The 16,472-nt window shown below is 43.6% G+C and overlaps 1 protein-coding gene across 2 annotated transcripts in view; it reads left to right on the forward strand.

The window, feature by feature from the left end:
* Positions 1-16,472, forward strand: part of pkd1a (polycystic kidney disease 1a) — a 71,832-nt gene that overhangs the window by 23,360 nt on the left and 32,000 nt on the right. For both annotated transcript variants that reach the window (XM_046046659.1, XM_046046660.1), the window contains 14 exons: positions 980-1,194; positions 2,173-2,294; positions 2,405-2,555; positions 6,437-6,699; positions 6,920-7,300; positions 7,630-8,112; positions 8,250-8,381; positions 9,135-9,310; positions 9,995-10,125; positions 10,254-12,871; positions 13,718-13,915; positions 14,396-14,704; positions 14,863-15,305; positions 15,769-15,919. In XM_046046659.1, coding sequence (XP_045902615.1) covers positions 980-1,194; positions 2,173-2,294; positions 2,405-2,555; positions 6,437-6,699; positions 6,920-7,300; positions 7,630-8,112; positions 8,250-8,381; positions 9,135-9,310; positions 9,995-10,125; positions 10,254-12,871; positions 13,718-13,915; positions 14,396-14,704; positions 14,863-15,305; positions 15,769-15,919 — 5,773 coding nt within the window. The remainder of the gene's footprint in view (positions 1-979; positions 1,195-2,172; positions 2,295-2,404; positions 2,556-6,436; positions 6,700-6,919; positions 7,301-7,629; positions 8,113-8,249; positions 8,382-9,134; positions 9,311-9,994; positions 10,126-10,253; positions 12,872-13,717; positions 13,916-14,395; positions 14,705-14,862; positions 15,306-15,768; positions 15,920-16,472) is intronic.

Here is a 16,472-nt window from a genome sequence, read left to right on the forward strand (position 1 = left end):
CAGTGTTTGGTGTTTATATCAGAGAGGGTCGCAAAAAACCCATCTGTAAAAGCACAGCTGCACTGTAACTTTAACACCCTGGGAGGCGGAGTCCACAGTTCATGGTGTGTGTGTGTGTGTGTGTGTGTGTGTGTGTTAATATGAGGGTGAAGCCGTGTCCTCGTAGATTGAAGTGGATGAGAGAAGAAAAAACCTGCTGCAGACGGAGCTTATCCCCTCTCTCCTACTCTGCTCATGTGTTCCTCCACCCCCTCGCTTATATAAGGAGCCCTTTTTTTTAATCAGTCCTTGTTTTTTGCCACAAAGACCCTTTTCCTTGTTCCCTCTCTGCTTGTATTTTTTAACCCCTGTCCGCTCTTTCAGATGTTGTTTTTCGCAGATGTATGTAGTCAGCCAGTAGAGTCTGACTAGATTGTAGTGAGTCATCCACTGGCTTTTCTTTAGGAGGAGAGACCATTTTGTTTTCAGTTAACATGACAGAAATAAAAATTGAAGCCGGGGGGGAAATGTGCAGTCCATTAGTGGACTAATAGAGTGAAAATCCAATTTATCTGTTGTAATCAAAGCGACATACGAAATAACCGGCATCCCCTTTGTGACATCCTACTGGGGTTCAATCTAAGCTCATTTTGATCCTCTCTCTGCCCTGCAATCATTGATTGCTGAAGGGAAGCTGGCATGTACTGCACAGACTTTGTCACATACTGAGACATACATTGATTCAAGTCTGGATGTAAGGAGGATTGTGTGGTATGTTTCTGTCTGATGGCAATGTCACATTTGGGGAAAAAAATAAAAAATTCATTCACCCTGCATGTGTTTTCTTTGAAATCCTGTCTTAGATTTGGTATGTTTATATGTGTCTTTCTGTGTACATTTCAAGTGATGGAGACAATATTCCAGCTGTCAGCAGCCACGTAGCTAAATGTGAAGCAGCCACTTTGTTGATCTGTGTCTTACCTGTCTGTTCCTGGCCCAGGGAACGAGGCGTGTGGCTGGGTTTGAGTGATGTCGACTCTCCAGGCAGGCTGCGCTGGGTGAACGGCTCAGAGGCACAGGAGGGAGAGGCGGGCCTGGCACCTCGCTCCCCGATCCCCCGCGGAAACGTGTGCGTGTCCCTTGATCAGCGCTGTCAGACCAGTTCACACCCATGCACTGCCAGGCGGGCCTTTGTCTGCCAATACAGCCCCCAAGGTAAGCTTCAAAGATTCACACAGTCACACTGTCACATGCACACAAAAATGGAGCAGTTCAAATGCCTAGAAACCTATAAACAGAGGAAGAAAAATAAATTAGAGGCACATATTCAGTGTAAATTAAATTTCCACAAATCCCTGGTGCTTCAGGGAGCCAGCCAAAGACTGCCACTCAGTGAGTATTCATATGTGGAAAGTGGATATCTGATTACAAATGGAGCACATTTGATTGCTGCCATTTTGTCCACACCCAAAGTGCAAAGCGTTGACCATATCTAGATATTAAGTGACCAACATAAGTTGAGTTGAGGTTAAAAACATGTTAAGAAATGGGCCGTTTGACTGGCTTTGACCCCAAATAATTGTTGTTGGATGATAACATGCCATCTACTTATAATGTGCACATGCTCAACCAGAAAAGGCGCCTGGAGGTGTTAAATTTATATTGTACTCATTTCTGAGTCAGTACGAAGCTTCTCTGACATTCTGATTAAGTTATTATCATGAAACAGAACAATAAACTTCAAGGCGTACATGTCAGTCTATCACATGATGTAACATGCAGACGTAATTCCTCAGCAGCAAACGGTTTTACCGAGAAACCAGCAGAATCTACAACTGCCTTCAAAACTGAACTGAAATCCAGTGTAACCTGTGAAATTAAGTGTATATTTGTGGCAGTCCGCAGCTTGTGTGTGTGTGTCTACCTGTCTAATTGTGTTTCTGTGGTCTCTGTCTCTGTGTCAGTGTGCAGTGTGCAGTGAGCTGATACATCGTGTACTGAAGTGTTCTTCCTAATCTCAGAGATTTGTTCTCTCTCTCACCTTCTTCTCTCTCTTTCTCAAAAAAATGTGTAACAGTGTGGACTGCAGTTATCCATCATTTCTTATAAATTGCCTTCACTACCTCTCAGCTCTTTTTAAATCCTTCTCTCGTCTTTTGTCAGATTGAATTCATTCTGTTTGTGCCTCTACAGTGCGTGTTCCAGATGCTGGCCTCTACATGGTGGGCCTGGCTGTGTTTCCCTCCCATAAACATTTGCACCGCGCCCCATCCGCTCCGTCCTCCACTCCACAACCTCCCAGCGGTGGCATAGAAGTGAGGAGGAGTCTCATGTTGTTTATTTAATCACCTTATTGTTCTCCTTAAACCTTTATTCAGCAAAGTGTTTTTCTAAACATGTGAAATGTCCCTTTTTTTTCACTCAGGTGCTGTTGTTCCCAGCTATGAGCTTTGTTCAGCCAGGTCGTCTGTCCTCCCTAGAGTTCGTCACTCAGGACCTCAGTTCACAAATCCACGTTCGATTCCAGACGTACAGACCTCACTGCCATCATCCCGGCCTGCACCTGCTGCTGCCCAGTGAGTAAAACACAGAAAAACAGAAAAACACTCACACTTGACACATGAAACCATCTGCACATTCCTGGTTTTAGCAGGTGTTAAAAACCCTATAAGCCACCTGCACCCACACCTCCAGTTACACAACAACATCCACACACACACACACACACACACACACACACACACACACACACACACACACACAGCCTTGTCTAAAATTGTTAGGTAGGTGAACATGAAAGGAATATTTCAATGAAAACAGAAAGTAGGGTAACCCAAGAGAGGAAGGAAACAAGACCAGTGGTCACCTCCCTATTGAGCGCTTCCTGTCCTTGTCCAAACACATGACACGTAACTGCAAGACACAGAAATCAAAGACAGACAGAAATCCACACACAGGCGAGCGGCTTCTTGAAGACATGAGATCACGTTTTAGGTGAAATTTTCATTTTGAATTTGTGAATGCAGCCACAGGGGAGGAGACAGTGGAGATACTGAGATAATACAACTGGATTATTAATTACAGAGAAAGCCAGTTTGCTCTACCCGACTGGAAGATGGATATCAGACCATCAAACTAATTATGTTCCCACTACAAATACACGCGCATTCACACACATCTTTTACATTCATTTTCCAGTGCACACTATTCGGCTTGTTTTTTAAAGATACTTTCTTGGGTGATTTTATCTCTTTGATCCAGTAATTCATTGCTTTTATCTGCAGGTTTGCTCAATTATGCTTGTTAGATGTCAAGAGAAATCAGGCAACACCACAGTTACAAATCAGTTCTCACAAAATCAGCATTTCTCTGGGTTTTTTTTATGAAAACGCTCAATTTGTCTTCTTCGGCCATTTTTGGATGATTTACACACTTCGTACACTTTAGGCCCCTTAGTGCCAATTGGGCATCGTTTAAATGCCACGGCCTACCTGAGCATTGTTTCTGACCATGTCCATCCCTTTATGGCCACCATGTACCTATCCTCTGATGGCTACTTCCAGCTGGATAATGCACCATGTCACAAAGTTCGAATCATTAGGGCCCGAGCACGACCGTGCGAAGTCCCTATTGAATTTGCTAAGATTATATATATATATATATTTTTTTTTTTTTTGAATTTGCTAAGATTTTATTTTATTTTTTTTCTGCAAAGTAAGCTCCATTGTCGGGGCCTAAACATACTTGAAAACTCACCAAACTTTGCAAACATGTCAGAACTGGTGAAAAATTTTGTATTTTATGGGTTTCGCGCATGGGCGTGGCAAAATGACTCGCTAGCACCACCTAGAAAATTGGAAAAGATTAGCCCCTCGTTCACGTTCAACGGCCATTTTTGGATGATTTACACACTTCGTACTTTAACGAACTCCTCCTAGGGATTTAGTTGGATCGACGTCAAATTTCTGCTGTGCCTTCTAAAGGCATTGACGATGAAAAGTTGTGCTATTTGCGAGTTTTCGTCAATGGGCGTGTCTGTGGCGTCGATGATTCGCCATGAAACAGGAAGTTGTTGTAACTTCAGTGTACATGCTCACATCTGGACCAAACTGTACATGTAGGATGAGAGTCCCGCCCTGAACACATGTACATGCCGACATTCACCCACAGTCATAGCGCCACCTGCTGGCAACAGGAAGTGACTTTTATCGAAGCAGCCCCCGCCGCACATTTCACCTACGTATACAAATTTTCTGTGGTACGTGTATCTTGTCCAGACGCACAAAAAAGTCTCTTGGAGCCATAGCCTAAACCCAACAGGAAGTCGGCCATTTTGAATTTTACATCAATTTTTGGATGATTTACACACTCCGTACTTTAACGAACTCCTCCTAGGGATTTTGTCCGACCGACTTCAAATTTCTGTTGTGCCTTCTAAAGGCATTGAAGATGAAAAGTTGTGCTATTTGCGAGTTTTTGTCAATGGGCGTGTCCGTGGCGTGACGTCAAAGATCAACTCTTCGCCATGACACAGGAAGTTGTTGTAACTTCAGTGTACATGCTCACATCTGAACCAAACTTTACGTGCTTGATAACTCTTTCACCCCGCTATGGAGGACCGATCCTGACACAGTCAGAAATAAATATAGAAATAAATAAATGCTCAATAAATAAATAAGCATCCAATTAAATACACAAAAAAATAAAGTAAATAAATAAATGTAGGTAGTAATTAAATTATACAAGAAGACATAAATGTATATATTTTAATTAGTGCCTTTGTTATAATTACCTTATTTACTTATTCTCCATTATAATCTTCAACTTTATTTATTACTAATTTTGTAAATGTATTTATTTATGTGTGTGTTTTAATATTTTTGTCTGTTTTATTCTTCCTTTGTATTTTTTTTACCTTATTTATTTTCACCCATGGTATTTATTTCTGCCTGTCCTTTTGCTATTGGTGGACCAGTCAGACAGGAGAGCTCTAGGCCTACTCTGCCTGCAGACATCAACGATCTTGCTCCTCACACAGTCAGATGGCTTCCTTCAGTGCGCTGAGGTGTTTAACAACTCTGAAGACAATACTACCAGCCATGTCTTCCTTCTCTTTTCATGTATACGCTCCAACAGACAGTGCTTTCAGTTTGCTGCATGCATGGACACAGAACTGCGGTATAGGGAGAAGCACACGGTCAGCTAGCTGCAGCTAAATCTGGAGTGCACTCGTATTCAATTCTGTATGGTAAATTCAGTTTTAACGGAGCAGAACAAAAATGTCAGGGAAATTACTTTACTTAGATTTAAGTACTGCAGTGCGGCATCGGAACCACATAGCAAATTCACAGCCACACCGGCAGAGCTCCAGAATGTGCAACGCGGCCGGCTCAGACCCGGACGCGCTACAAGTGCGAGGGCCCGCCCAACGCTGCTTGCAGCTTTAATTTCAAATTGGTTTCTTGAACATGACAATGAGTTCACTGTACTAAAATGGCACAGTCACCAGATCTCAACCCAATAGAGCATCTTTGGGGTGTGGTGGAACGGGAGCTTCGTGCCCTCGATGTGCATCCCACAAATCTCCATCAACTGCAAGATCCTATCCTATCAATAGGGCCAACATTTCTAAAGAATGCTTTCAGCACCTTGTTGAATCAATGCCATGTAGAATTAAGGCAGTTCTGAAGGCAAAAGGGGGTCAAACACAGTATTAGTATGGTGTTCCTAATAATCCTTTAGGTGAGTGTATATAAGTTATAGAACTACCCAATAGTATATGAAATAGTTAGGTACGTATTAAATAAGAAGGCGCAGTTGTCTAGTCGACTTCAGGGAGTGTCGAAGGGCCCTTGAGCAAGACATTGAACCCCTAGCTGCCTCTTGATGAGCAGGCAGGTACCTTACATGGCAACTTCTGCCATCAGTTTATGAATGTGTATGTGAATGGGTGAATTTTGGCATTTGCTTTAAAGCGCTATAAAAAATGCAGTCCATTTTCCATTTAAGGAGGTAGAATTGAAATTAGCTCCACTTTCAGAGACAACATTAAAATGCTGCTACACAGTGATGCATTTTTTTCCATTTAGGTTCTACTTTTGTACTCCTTAAGTAAAAGTATGAATGCAGGACTATTACTTTTGATTGAGTTTTTGAGTATATTGAGTTAAAGATATAATCTTCTTTCACCACTGACTGACATCTCCACTGGGGTTAATTTTCTGACCTGTGCTGTCAGTGTATTAAAATAAATCCTGAATGGAAGGAGATTCCTTATTTGCACTTTTAGACTTTAAACACCATTAATGTTGTTCAGACAGTCTGCCTATATAAGATGGTGGGTAATGGTGGTTTGGGGGCTTCGTTAAATGGAATAAGAGAGAAAGAATACTTTTGTAAGATGTGCAAAATTCAATTAAAAATAAATGATTCAAACAAGATACATCTTGTGTGTCAGGTTGTGGAGGTCCCGCGTGTTCTCCGGTGGCTGTTTGTGTGCCTAATGACACCAGGAGCAGTGATCCACCCTCTTGCCCCCGACTAGAGCAGTGGTGTCCCTTCCAGCGCAGTTGCCTGCCCTTGTCTAGTCCCTGCCAACCATCTTCCTGTCCTAACTGCACCCAGGCTCACCGCCTGCCCCCTGGGGTGCTGAGGCCCCGATACACCCTTCAGAAAGAGGTGGTCTTCACTCTGTCAGCAGGACAAGCTGCACACATACTGGTGAGAGGATTTACTTTTACCTCCAAACTTATTTAGTCAGGGAGAGAGTTTTCAATGCTAAAGCTTTTGATATGAAATGCTGTAAACCCAGAACAAATAGTTCATGACTGCCAGCTTTAATTTGAGGTTGTTTGGACAGTTAAGGGATTACAGCTGTTGCACAAGACCTGCCATTTCACCGCAATAAAAGAGGCACTCTCCTCATCCCTGTTTCTCCCAGGTACAAGAACAATTGGAGGATCTCCTGGTCTCCCGTGGTGATGTCATCGCCCTGCAACATGATGCCGGCCCTGCCTCCCTTCTCCACTGCCAATCCTCCCCACACTCACTGTGGCGACAACCTGTTTTAGCCCTCAACCAATCAGAGTGGTTCTGGACCAACAACACCAGACAGTCAACAGACTCCTCCGCTCACCACAACGCTGACCCTCTGCCAGACCCAGAGCTTGACGTGAAGGCCCTGGTGGAGGATGGCGAGGGAGGTTGGCTGGAGGAAGTAGTTTGCCCCGTCAGAGTGCTCTATGTGGGCCACAGTGAGACTCAGCTGCAGGGAGCACAGCTGTCTGCTGGTCTACCCCAGCCCGGACTCTACAGCCTGCTGGTAAGACATCAGTGTCATATCCCAGCATGCATCTGACAATCTTACTATATGGAGGAATAAATAGGAAAAAAAAATGTTTTTTAATTAACCAATATTTTTGCATTTTTTTCCAATGTTCCTGAGTCAGATTCAGGTTTGATTTTCAACTAGGATTGATTCTAGCAGTGTGTGTGTGTGTGTGTGTGTGTGTGTGTGTGTGTTAATACAAACTAAAAAATCACCATTAAGCTGTGTAAGAGATGTCTATACCTGCTTTTCGTCCTATATTGGTAATATAATTTTTTACCTAACAAATTAATTGAGACTAAACTGAATATGATAAATTTCAGGTAACTTCAGCTGAGCCATCATACCGGGCCTCAGCATCGTGCCCGTTGCAGGTGGTGCCTCCTCTGGGCTTGACGATCCTCCACCCCCCTACCCGGAATGGCACCCTCTACATGCAACCCAACGACACCCGGCTGCTGCTCCGTGTCCAGTCTCGCTACTCGACAAATGCCTCTCGGCGGGGCAGTAATTGCACTGTGACATTTCAGAGCCACTGTCCCCCAGAGTTTTCTTCCCGCCCAGTGCTCTGTCAGCCCGGGCCAAGCTCAGGGTCCAGGGTCGAGGTTGCAGAGCCAAGCCTGTATGCAGTGCTGGATCTGAGCCTGGGGATGGAGGAGCGAAGGAGCCCAGTGCAGGTGGAGCTGGAGGCCCACAATAGTGCGACGGAGGCCAGCCTGTCTGTGGTCGTCCAACTTGAAGAGCCACTCAGAGGACTGGTGGTGCAGCCGCACCCTGCACACAGAGTTCTGATGGAGTCAGTCGTGGTGAGTGTGTGTTTTGTGCTTATGTGTTTACTTCACTGGTATTAAGTTCCTATTTGATATTGGTATTATGCACATTGCACTGTACCTTTTTATCATGTCACTTCACATATATGTATATATGTTTGTGTGTGTTTTAGAGCTACACATCTTCAGTGCTTGAAGGTTCTAATCCCACATTTAAATGGACAGTGGATGACAAGCCCTACTTCACCTATTACAACACTGTCCTCAATGTCATCTACCAGCATGCTGCCATCTACAAGCTCACAGTGAGTTTCTGTTCAAATCCAATATGAGTCAAACTGTTGTGAAACTGCTGAACTGTCCTGTCTGTTAACATCAGTGCCAGGATATTCATTGTTTTAATTACATTCATATGTGACAGGTTTGTTTTTGATATCCAGATTTTTAATGATGCATCCACAAACACAGACAAAATGTCTGTAAATGTATGCTACTTCACCATCCACTGTTATTTTCTGGTTTAAAGTTAGGACTCTAAGGTTTAGCTGGAAGCTTTATTATTAGAAGTCAGACAGTTTCTCAAACAGCATCAATATATGAAAAATAAATAACAGCCGGACACCTGCCAGCATCTGAAAACATGGAGATTTTTAAAAGATTTTAGATTTCATTATGTTAACATTATTATTTCTGTTAATTCCATCCGAAAGAAAGAAATCTATTGCACATACTAGACTGAATTGATCGACTATTTTGTGGAATAATTGTTGGTCTATAAATGTCAGGAAACTGTGAAAAATGTGGTTTCCCAGAGTCCAACTTGAGATCTTGTCCAAAGATTCAACTTGTTCTAATAGAAAATTAATAAAACCAGCAAATATTTATATTAAAGGCAGTTGCACATGTTTACCATTCTGGCTTTAAAATGACTGAAAGGATAAGTCATTGCAGCTCGTTCTGTTGTTTCACAGTTAAAGCTAGCATAGCTTAGATGTGACACAAAACTTCTTACCGGCTGTCTACCAACTGTCTAACTAGTTATGTGCCATCTCTTCCAGGTGACAGCCATGAACCATGTCAGCACCCTCACAGAGCATTTCAACGTGACTGTGGACCGGCTGCAGCCCATGGCCAACCTCACAGTAAAGGGTGTGCCAGATGTGGTCCCTCAGGGCTCCACTCAGACTCTCACCACCTCTGTGCTCGTCGACATGTCTGTGGCTGCCACTTTCCGGTATGAACAGAGGGGAGGTGGATGGATAGATAGATAGATAGATAGATAGATCTTCTATATTGTGTTTTCAAACAAAAATCAGATCACTGCCTCTTTTTCTCTCTCTTTCTCTTCTAATACAGTGAAAACAGTGAATATGTTTGTGTGACTGTTCCTTTCTTCTGCTCTATCTGTCTGTCTGTCTTTGTCTTTGCTCTTTTCTCTGTTTTTCTCTTCCTGTGCGCCGTAATAGCACTGCAGCAGTCATACCATGCAGAGCCTTGGATTTATAACCGTGTGGTTAGAACAGATTGCTGACAAGAATTTTCCCTTTTGCTCGGCTGTTTCCCCTGCACTTTTCTTCCCCCTTTTCTTCCACTCTTTCTCTTTTACTCATTTCTCTCCCTCCCTCTTTCACATTCCCACCCTCCCAACTGTGGCGCTCTCTTTCACTTAGTTTTCCTCCACTCTCACCATTCTTGGTCCAGAGAGGCTCTCTGAGTTTCCACTTCTCCTCATCCAAACCCTCTATTGCCTCGTCAGAGAAGATTCCCACTTTCCAGCTAGTGACGCTGTGTGTGTGTGTGTGTGTGTGTGTGTATGGGTGTGTGTCAACAGTTATCAGTACATCTATTCATCTAAGCTCCATGTATTTCTCTTAAGGTCCTCTTTTAACAGCTTTACATTGTCTTTGTTGCGCTGCAGATGGTCTTTTGGTGACGGTGGATATAAAGAGTTTGAATACAAGCCTCCCTACCCCCCCTCCCTCCTCTGCCCTGAGTCACCCAATCAGGTCCTCCTAAGTAACAATGTCACCTATATCTACTCTCAGCCAGGTAACCCCCTGTACTCATTATCAATTAGCCAATTTAGTTTATCATCGTTTGAATTAATGAATTAAAATGTTTTAAGATTGCAGGTAGATAATGGCTAACTTCTCTTTGTCTTCCACCTCTTTGTACAGGGATATACACAGCACTGGTGTCAGTGTCCAATCGTTATGAGAACATCAGTCATAGCATCAACATGAGCGTCTACAGCATCCTCACTCATGTTGATATACAAACAGAGCCACGACTCCTCCTCACTGGCAAATCAGCTGATTTTGAGGCTCACCCTCTGCCCTCACCCTATGGCATCCACTATGACTGGCACTTTGGAGATGGTACTGCCCCGCTGCAAGGACGCCGCGTGGCACACACCTATGCACAGAGTGGGGTCTTTAATATCTGTGTATCTGTAAACAACACCATCAGTTCTACGGAGGTTTGTGCCGAGATATTTGTACATGAGGAGATAGAAGATTTAACTGCTGAAAGCTCCTCTCCTACAGAGCTTCACAGTCCTACGACTGTATGGGCACGCCTTGCATCAGGTAACAACATCACATGGACATTCTCCATGGGCGATGGGACCATCTACACACCATCTGAACCTCATGTGTCACACAGTTATATCAAAGATGGCAACTACACAGTGAATGTGACTGCCGCGAATGCTGTGAGCTCTGGCTGGAAAAACCTAACAGTGCAGGTGTTTGTCTTCCAAGTTGTGAGGATGGAGCCATCCGGATGTGTCAAAGAACAGACCCCTGTCAACTTCCAGGCTTGGGTGTCTGGTAACGCATCGGCTCATCTTTATGAATGGAGCTTCGGGGACGGAAGCCCCAACGAGACACACCGAGGCAACCCCAGAGTGTCGCACACCTACTGGACAAGTGGGAACTACCACCTCTCTCTGCTTCTTTCCAGCGGGGTAAACAAAGCCACCAAGGCCAACTTCTTCAATTGGGTGTGTGTGCAGCCATCTTTAACCAACATCACCATTACACTTGAGAAATCACACTACGCTGTCGGGGAGGAGATCCAGTTCCAGGCCAGAGCTGAGCCTGAATTTAACTACAGCTATCAGTGGGACTTTGGTAGAGAGGAAGACCTTGTGCTCATGCGTGGTTCTGGAAATATTGTGACAAAGTATAAAACCCCAGGTCATTACATGGTGACAGTCACTGTCTTCAATAACATCTCCACCAGCAACACCAGTGTTGTGATTGAGGTTCTGATGCCCATAGGACCAATTGTTATTCAACATAATGGCACTAAGTATAATAACCTGACCTATGGAGCCCCATATGCTTTCACAACATCTTCCTTGGCTTCCAATGTCACATACGTCTGGAACTTTGGAGTTGGAAATGTGCTTACAGGCCAGAATATCGTCCACACCTACAACACCTCGGGAAGCTACAATATTACACTGACAGCAGCCAACACAGTTAGCAGGAATCACACTACTTTACCTGTTGCTGTGCTTTCACCAATATGTGGGTTGACAGTCAACGCCAGCTTGGTAAATGTCCCTCTCAATGCCTCAGTCCACTTTGAGGCCCAAATGGAGGCGGGAGATGGTGTCCGATACTCTTGGATCTTGTGTGACCGCTGCACCCCAATCCTAGGGACCCACACTATGTTCTACACGTTCCGCTCTGTTGGCACTTTTAACATCATTGTGACCGCGGAGAACGACGTAGGAACGGCACAAGCGAGTATCTTCTTGTTTGTCCAACGTGAGCTAGAGGGGCTGCAGATTTTAGCAGTGGAGGAGGCAGGTAGAGGCACGGGTTTGGAAGGTTGCTGCTTTGCTACAAACCGCATTCTCCACCTTCAAGCAGGATTAAAGGAAGGAACCAACATGACGTTTACTTGGAACCTCATCAGAGAGCTAGACCCCGTCAGCTCCAGCTTCAACGTAAGCGGGAAGACAGTGGAGGTGAATTTCTCTACACCAGGCCCATGTGACATCTTTCTCCAGGCAGCCAACCTCCTGGGCCAGCTGTCCGTCAACAGAACCATCCACTTCCTGCAACCAGCTGGAGGGGTGCAGCTGCAGACCAGCGACAACCCAGTTGCAGTCAATGCTCCAACTAACCTAACAGTACTGACTACTGAAGGTTCAGACCTGCAATACCGCTGGTCTGTGAATGGGGATGCTCTGCAGTGGGACAAGCCCTGGAAGACCCACTCCTTCATCAGTGCTGGCCTAAAACAAGTTAGCGTGGAGGTCTTCAATGAAGTTAGCTCAGAGGTTGTGTCAAAGGTTGTCAGTGTCCAGGAAGTAATTTCTGGGCTAAGGTTCACAGCTACCAATGTGACAGATCAGAGTTATGTAGCAACAGGCGTCAACGTCTTGCTGCAGGGGGAGGTACTGACAGGAACTGATGTGACTTGGACATGGCTGTTGAATGGAAGAACAGAAACAGGAAGAAAAACTTCTTTGATTTTCCAGGAGCCAAAAACAGCCATCGTTACTCTGAATGCCACCAACGATGTCAGCGGGCAAGTGGTTTCCAGAGAGTTTTTTGTTCAGGACAAGATTCAGGGGTTGGAGCTGAGGGCAAGTAAAAATATCGTTGCAGTCGGTGAGAAGGTGGAGTTCACCATTTCTATGGCAGCGGGCTCGGACGTTTGTCTCATCCTCAGCATCAGTGGAGATGCGACTGTTATCCCTCAACCTAACCAAACCTACATCCACATATTCAGCAGGGTTGACAAGTACATGGTGAATCTCACAGCTCACAACCAGGTAAAGTCAAAGGAGATGGATAAAATATTATTAGATTATGTCATATAGATGGTTTGGCTGATCAGTTTTCACTATAATGATATATAAGATAACATTCAAACATTAAAGCCATAACAGCCATGTCAGAAGTATAACATATATCTTAACAATTAAGTGGTAGCATTTACCATTGAATAAATAATTTCCTCCTTTTGCCAATGTGCACATTGTTAACACTTAAGGTTTGTTATAACTGTCTGATATATGGGGTGCATTTACACATTTGCTGACAATGCTTGAAATCCAGTTACACTGTTCTTGACACACACAGTACCAACCTTATACTGTAAGTAACTTCTCTGCATACTGGCAGAGTTTGACAGGAGTAGAGCATGTATAAAACTGAAGTACATAAATCTTGTCTCAAGAATATATTTGAGCAATGTTGATATGTTTTGTTGTCATCCATTAAGTTATCTGTAAAATGGTGGCCACGATATATGACCTCACTACTTACATACAAAGTGTTTTCATTCAAACATTTTGGTGGTCCTGGTGGAAGTATTAAAAAAGACTACCACTGACTACCGCACCACTGCCCTAACCCCCCCACCCATAGATCTGACCTGAGGACAGTGAGGATAATGGGATGAAAGCAACACATACTGCACCTGCACTGTACCTTTTTTTTTTTTTTACCAAAGCATAAGAATAATTTGACATTTTATACATAGTGATTTTAAGCACAACATTGTAATGATCTCTACATGACTCTTTCTGGCATTAGCTGATGTCAAGGCCTGCAAGATAGGTAAATCAAAGTAATCCAGTGCAAATATTTTTATGTGTTACAATATGACAATCCAGGTGAATTCCAAGAGGCGGCACTTACACATCGAGGTGATGGAGCCGATTCGTGGACTTTCCATCCTGGAAAGCTGCAAAGCAATCTCTGTAGGCGTAAAGAAATTATTTGTGGCTAACATCTTGACAGGCAGACCTGTTAGTTTTCTGTGGACTTTTGATGTGGACCACCTTCACCAGACATCCCATATGGGCAAAGAGGTCAGATCACTTCAATGTTCAGCCTTTATAATTATAACATACAGTATCTCACAAAAGTGAGTACAACCTTCACATTTTTGTAAATATTTAATTATATCTTCTAATGTGACAACACTGAAGAAATGACACTTGTACAGCTCGTATAACAGTGTAATATTGCTTTCCCCTCAAAATAACACATCACACAGCCATTAATGTCTAAAAAAGTGAGTACACCCCTAAGTGAAAATGTCCAAATTGGGCCCAAAGTGTCAATATTTTGTGTGGCCACAATTATTTTCCAGCACTGCCTTAACCCTCTTGGGAATACATTGTAGCAAAGTGCCATTTATTCAGTGTTGTCACATGGAAAGATATAATCAAATATTTTCTAAAATATGAGGGGTGTACTCACTTTTGTGAGATACTGTACATATCACAGTATAGCAGCTGTTCAGCTTCACAAGTGTTGATGTGTCTCATTGAATCAATCAACCCCAGGTGTCCTACACGCCAGGAGTCGCAGGTTTATTAACCATTTACCTGAGGGCCTTCAACGCACTGCATGGTCAGAACATCACCAAGTACATCCTGGTTCAGAACCGGCTGACGTATGCTGAACTGTATGCAGAGCCTCGGGACACTTTCATCAATAAGACAGTGACCCTGATGGCCTCTGTCACACCCAGTCACACTAAATCTAACCCTGTGGAGTGCTTGTGGGACTTTGGTGATGGTTCTACTCCAGTTAACACCAACATCACAACTGTGGGTTATGAGTACAGACACCCAGGACACTACCTGGTCCAAGTATGTTTGAACTACATTATTTCATGTACTCTATAGATCCATTATTTATTTGTTGATCTGTAAAATATATATTAAATTTCTTTGACCGATTCTGTTTACAAAACATTGACATCTTCCTAGTTTTGTGATTTCACCGGCTTGTTTTGTCTCCCTGCCAGGTGAACTGCAGTAACCTGGTGAGCTGGGTGTTGGCCCAGGTGGAGGTAAACATTAGTGTCTTAGAGTGTGAGGAGCCTGAAGTGCAGGTGGTTCAACCCCGCCTGGCCATCTGGCGCTCTCAGCCCACTTTGGTGGAGGCCAGGGTAGACCTGAAAGGCTGCCTACGCTACGGAGCTCAGTACCTTTGGCAGATACTCTCAACACCCTACTGTGATAATGACAAAGACCACCATCTTCCCTCTGGGGTTGTGACTCAGCCCTCCCAGGCTTTGCCAGTCCCAATAATTCGCCTGCCTTTGGAGGTGGATGTGCAGCGGCTGCAGCTGTCATTGCCAAAGATGGTTCTGGCAGCAGGGAACTACACCTTGGTGTTTTCTCTGTCATATAAAGGCGTGCCACTAAGGAAGGCAGCCTGTCTACAGCTCAGTGTCATGGCTGCCAGGTCAGTGGAGAATCAAGTCTCTCTGTAGAGTTCATCTTTTTCCCCTTTAATTTATTCTAAATATCTAACCTATTTGATTAATTCTGAAAGTGATACGCCATTTGCTGCAGCATGAAAGTAACACAAAAGTCCATCCAAAATCTTTATTAAATTTGGCAACTATTATAGTCACTTTGAATTAATGCTAGTAACAACAGCATAACTCACTTCTCTGGTGTTAATGCTTATTCTCAGTATGTCCCTAACACACGTTTTGCAAGAAAATGTAGAAGAAATCAGGAAACTAAAATCAATTTCATGCCAATGACAGTGTAAACCACTACATCCGTGAAACAAATGTGAAAGAATTTGGATTTATCAACATAAATAGACGTAACCATATTTAATTGACAAATTTAGTTTCCTATGCTCTTGCACTACTTTATCTTTTTATGTTAATTATAAACCCCTTTTTTCTTGTCAGGCTGATGCCCATCATAGAAGGGGGGACCTACAGGGTGTGGTCAAGGACCCAGGACCTGCAGCTCAGTGCGGAGCAGTCCTACGACCCCAACATGGACCCAGACAGCCAGTCACTACTCCATTACCACTGGGAATGTCAAAGCACTTCGAAGGTAAAGGCAAGCATGAAACAAAAGTCACTTACACGCATTAAAGCTGAAAAGAATTGTATTAGCTTTTTCTGGTTAAATTGACAGATTCTGTTGCTCACACAAGCAACGACTTTCAGACTTTGCAACATATTTCTGCTCACATGACACTACGCTGTACATGAATACACACTCACTGTCCACTTACAGTGGGGGAAAAAAGTATTTGACCCCTTGCTGATTTTGCAGGTTTGCCCACTTACAAAGAATGCAACAATCTACAATTTTAATCATATGTACATTCTAACAGTGAAAGACAGAATCCCAAAGAAAATTCCAGAAAATCACATCATATGAATTTATTAAAATTGATAACCATCTGATGAGGAACAACAAGTATTTGACCCCCTGGACAAACAGCATGTTAATATTTTGTAGAAAAGCCATTATTGGCCAGCACAGATGTCAAACGGTTTTTATAGTTGGTGACAAGGTTTGTGCACATTTCGGCAGGGATGTTGGCCCACTCCTCCCTGCAGACAGCCTCCAAATCATTCAGGTTCCGAGGTTGTCGCCT

The sequence above is a fragment of the Micropterus dolomieu genome, linkage group LG04 (genome assembly GCF_021292245.1).
Source record: "Micropterus dolomieu isolate WLL.071019.BEF.003 ecotype Adirondacks linkage group LG04, ASM2129224v1, whole genome shotgun sequence".
Lineage (NCBI taxonomy): Eukaryota > Metazoa > Chordata > Actinopteri > Centrarchiformes > Centrarchidae > Micropterus > Micropterus dolomieu.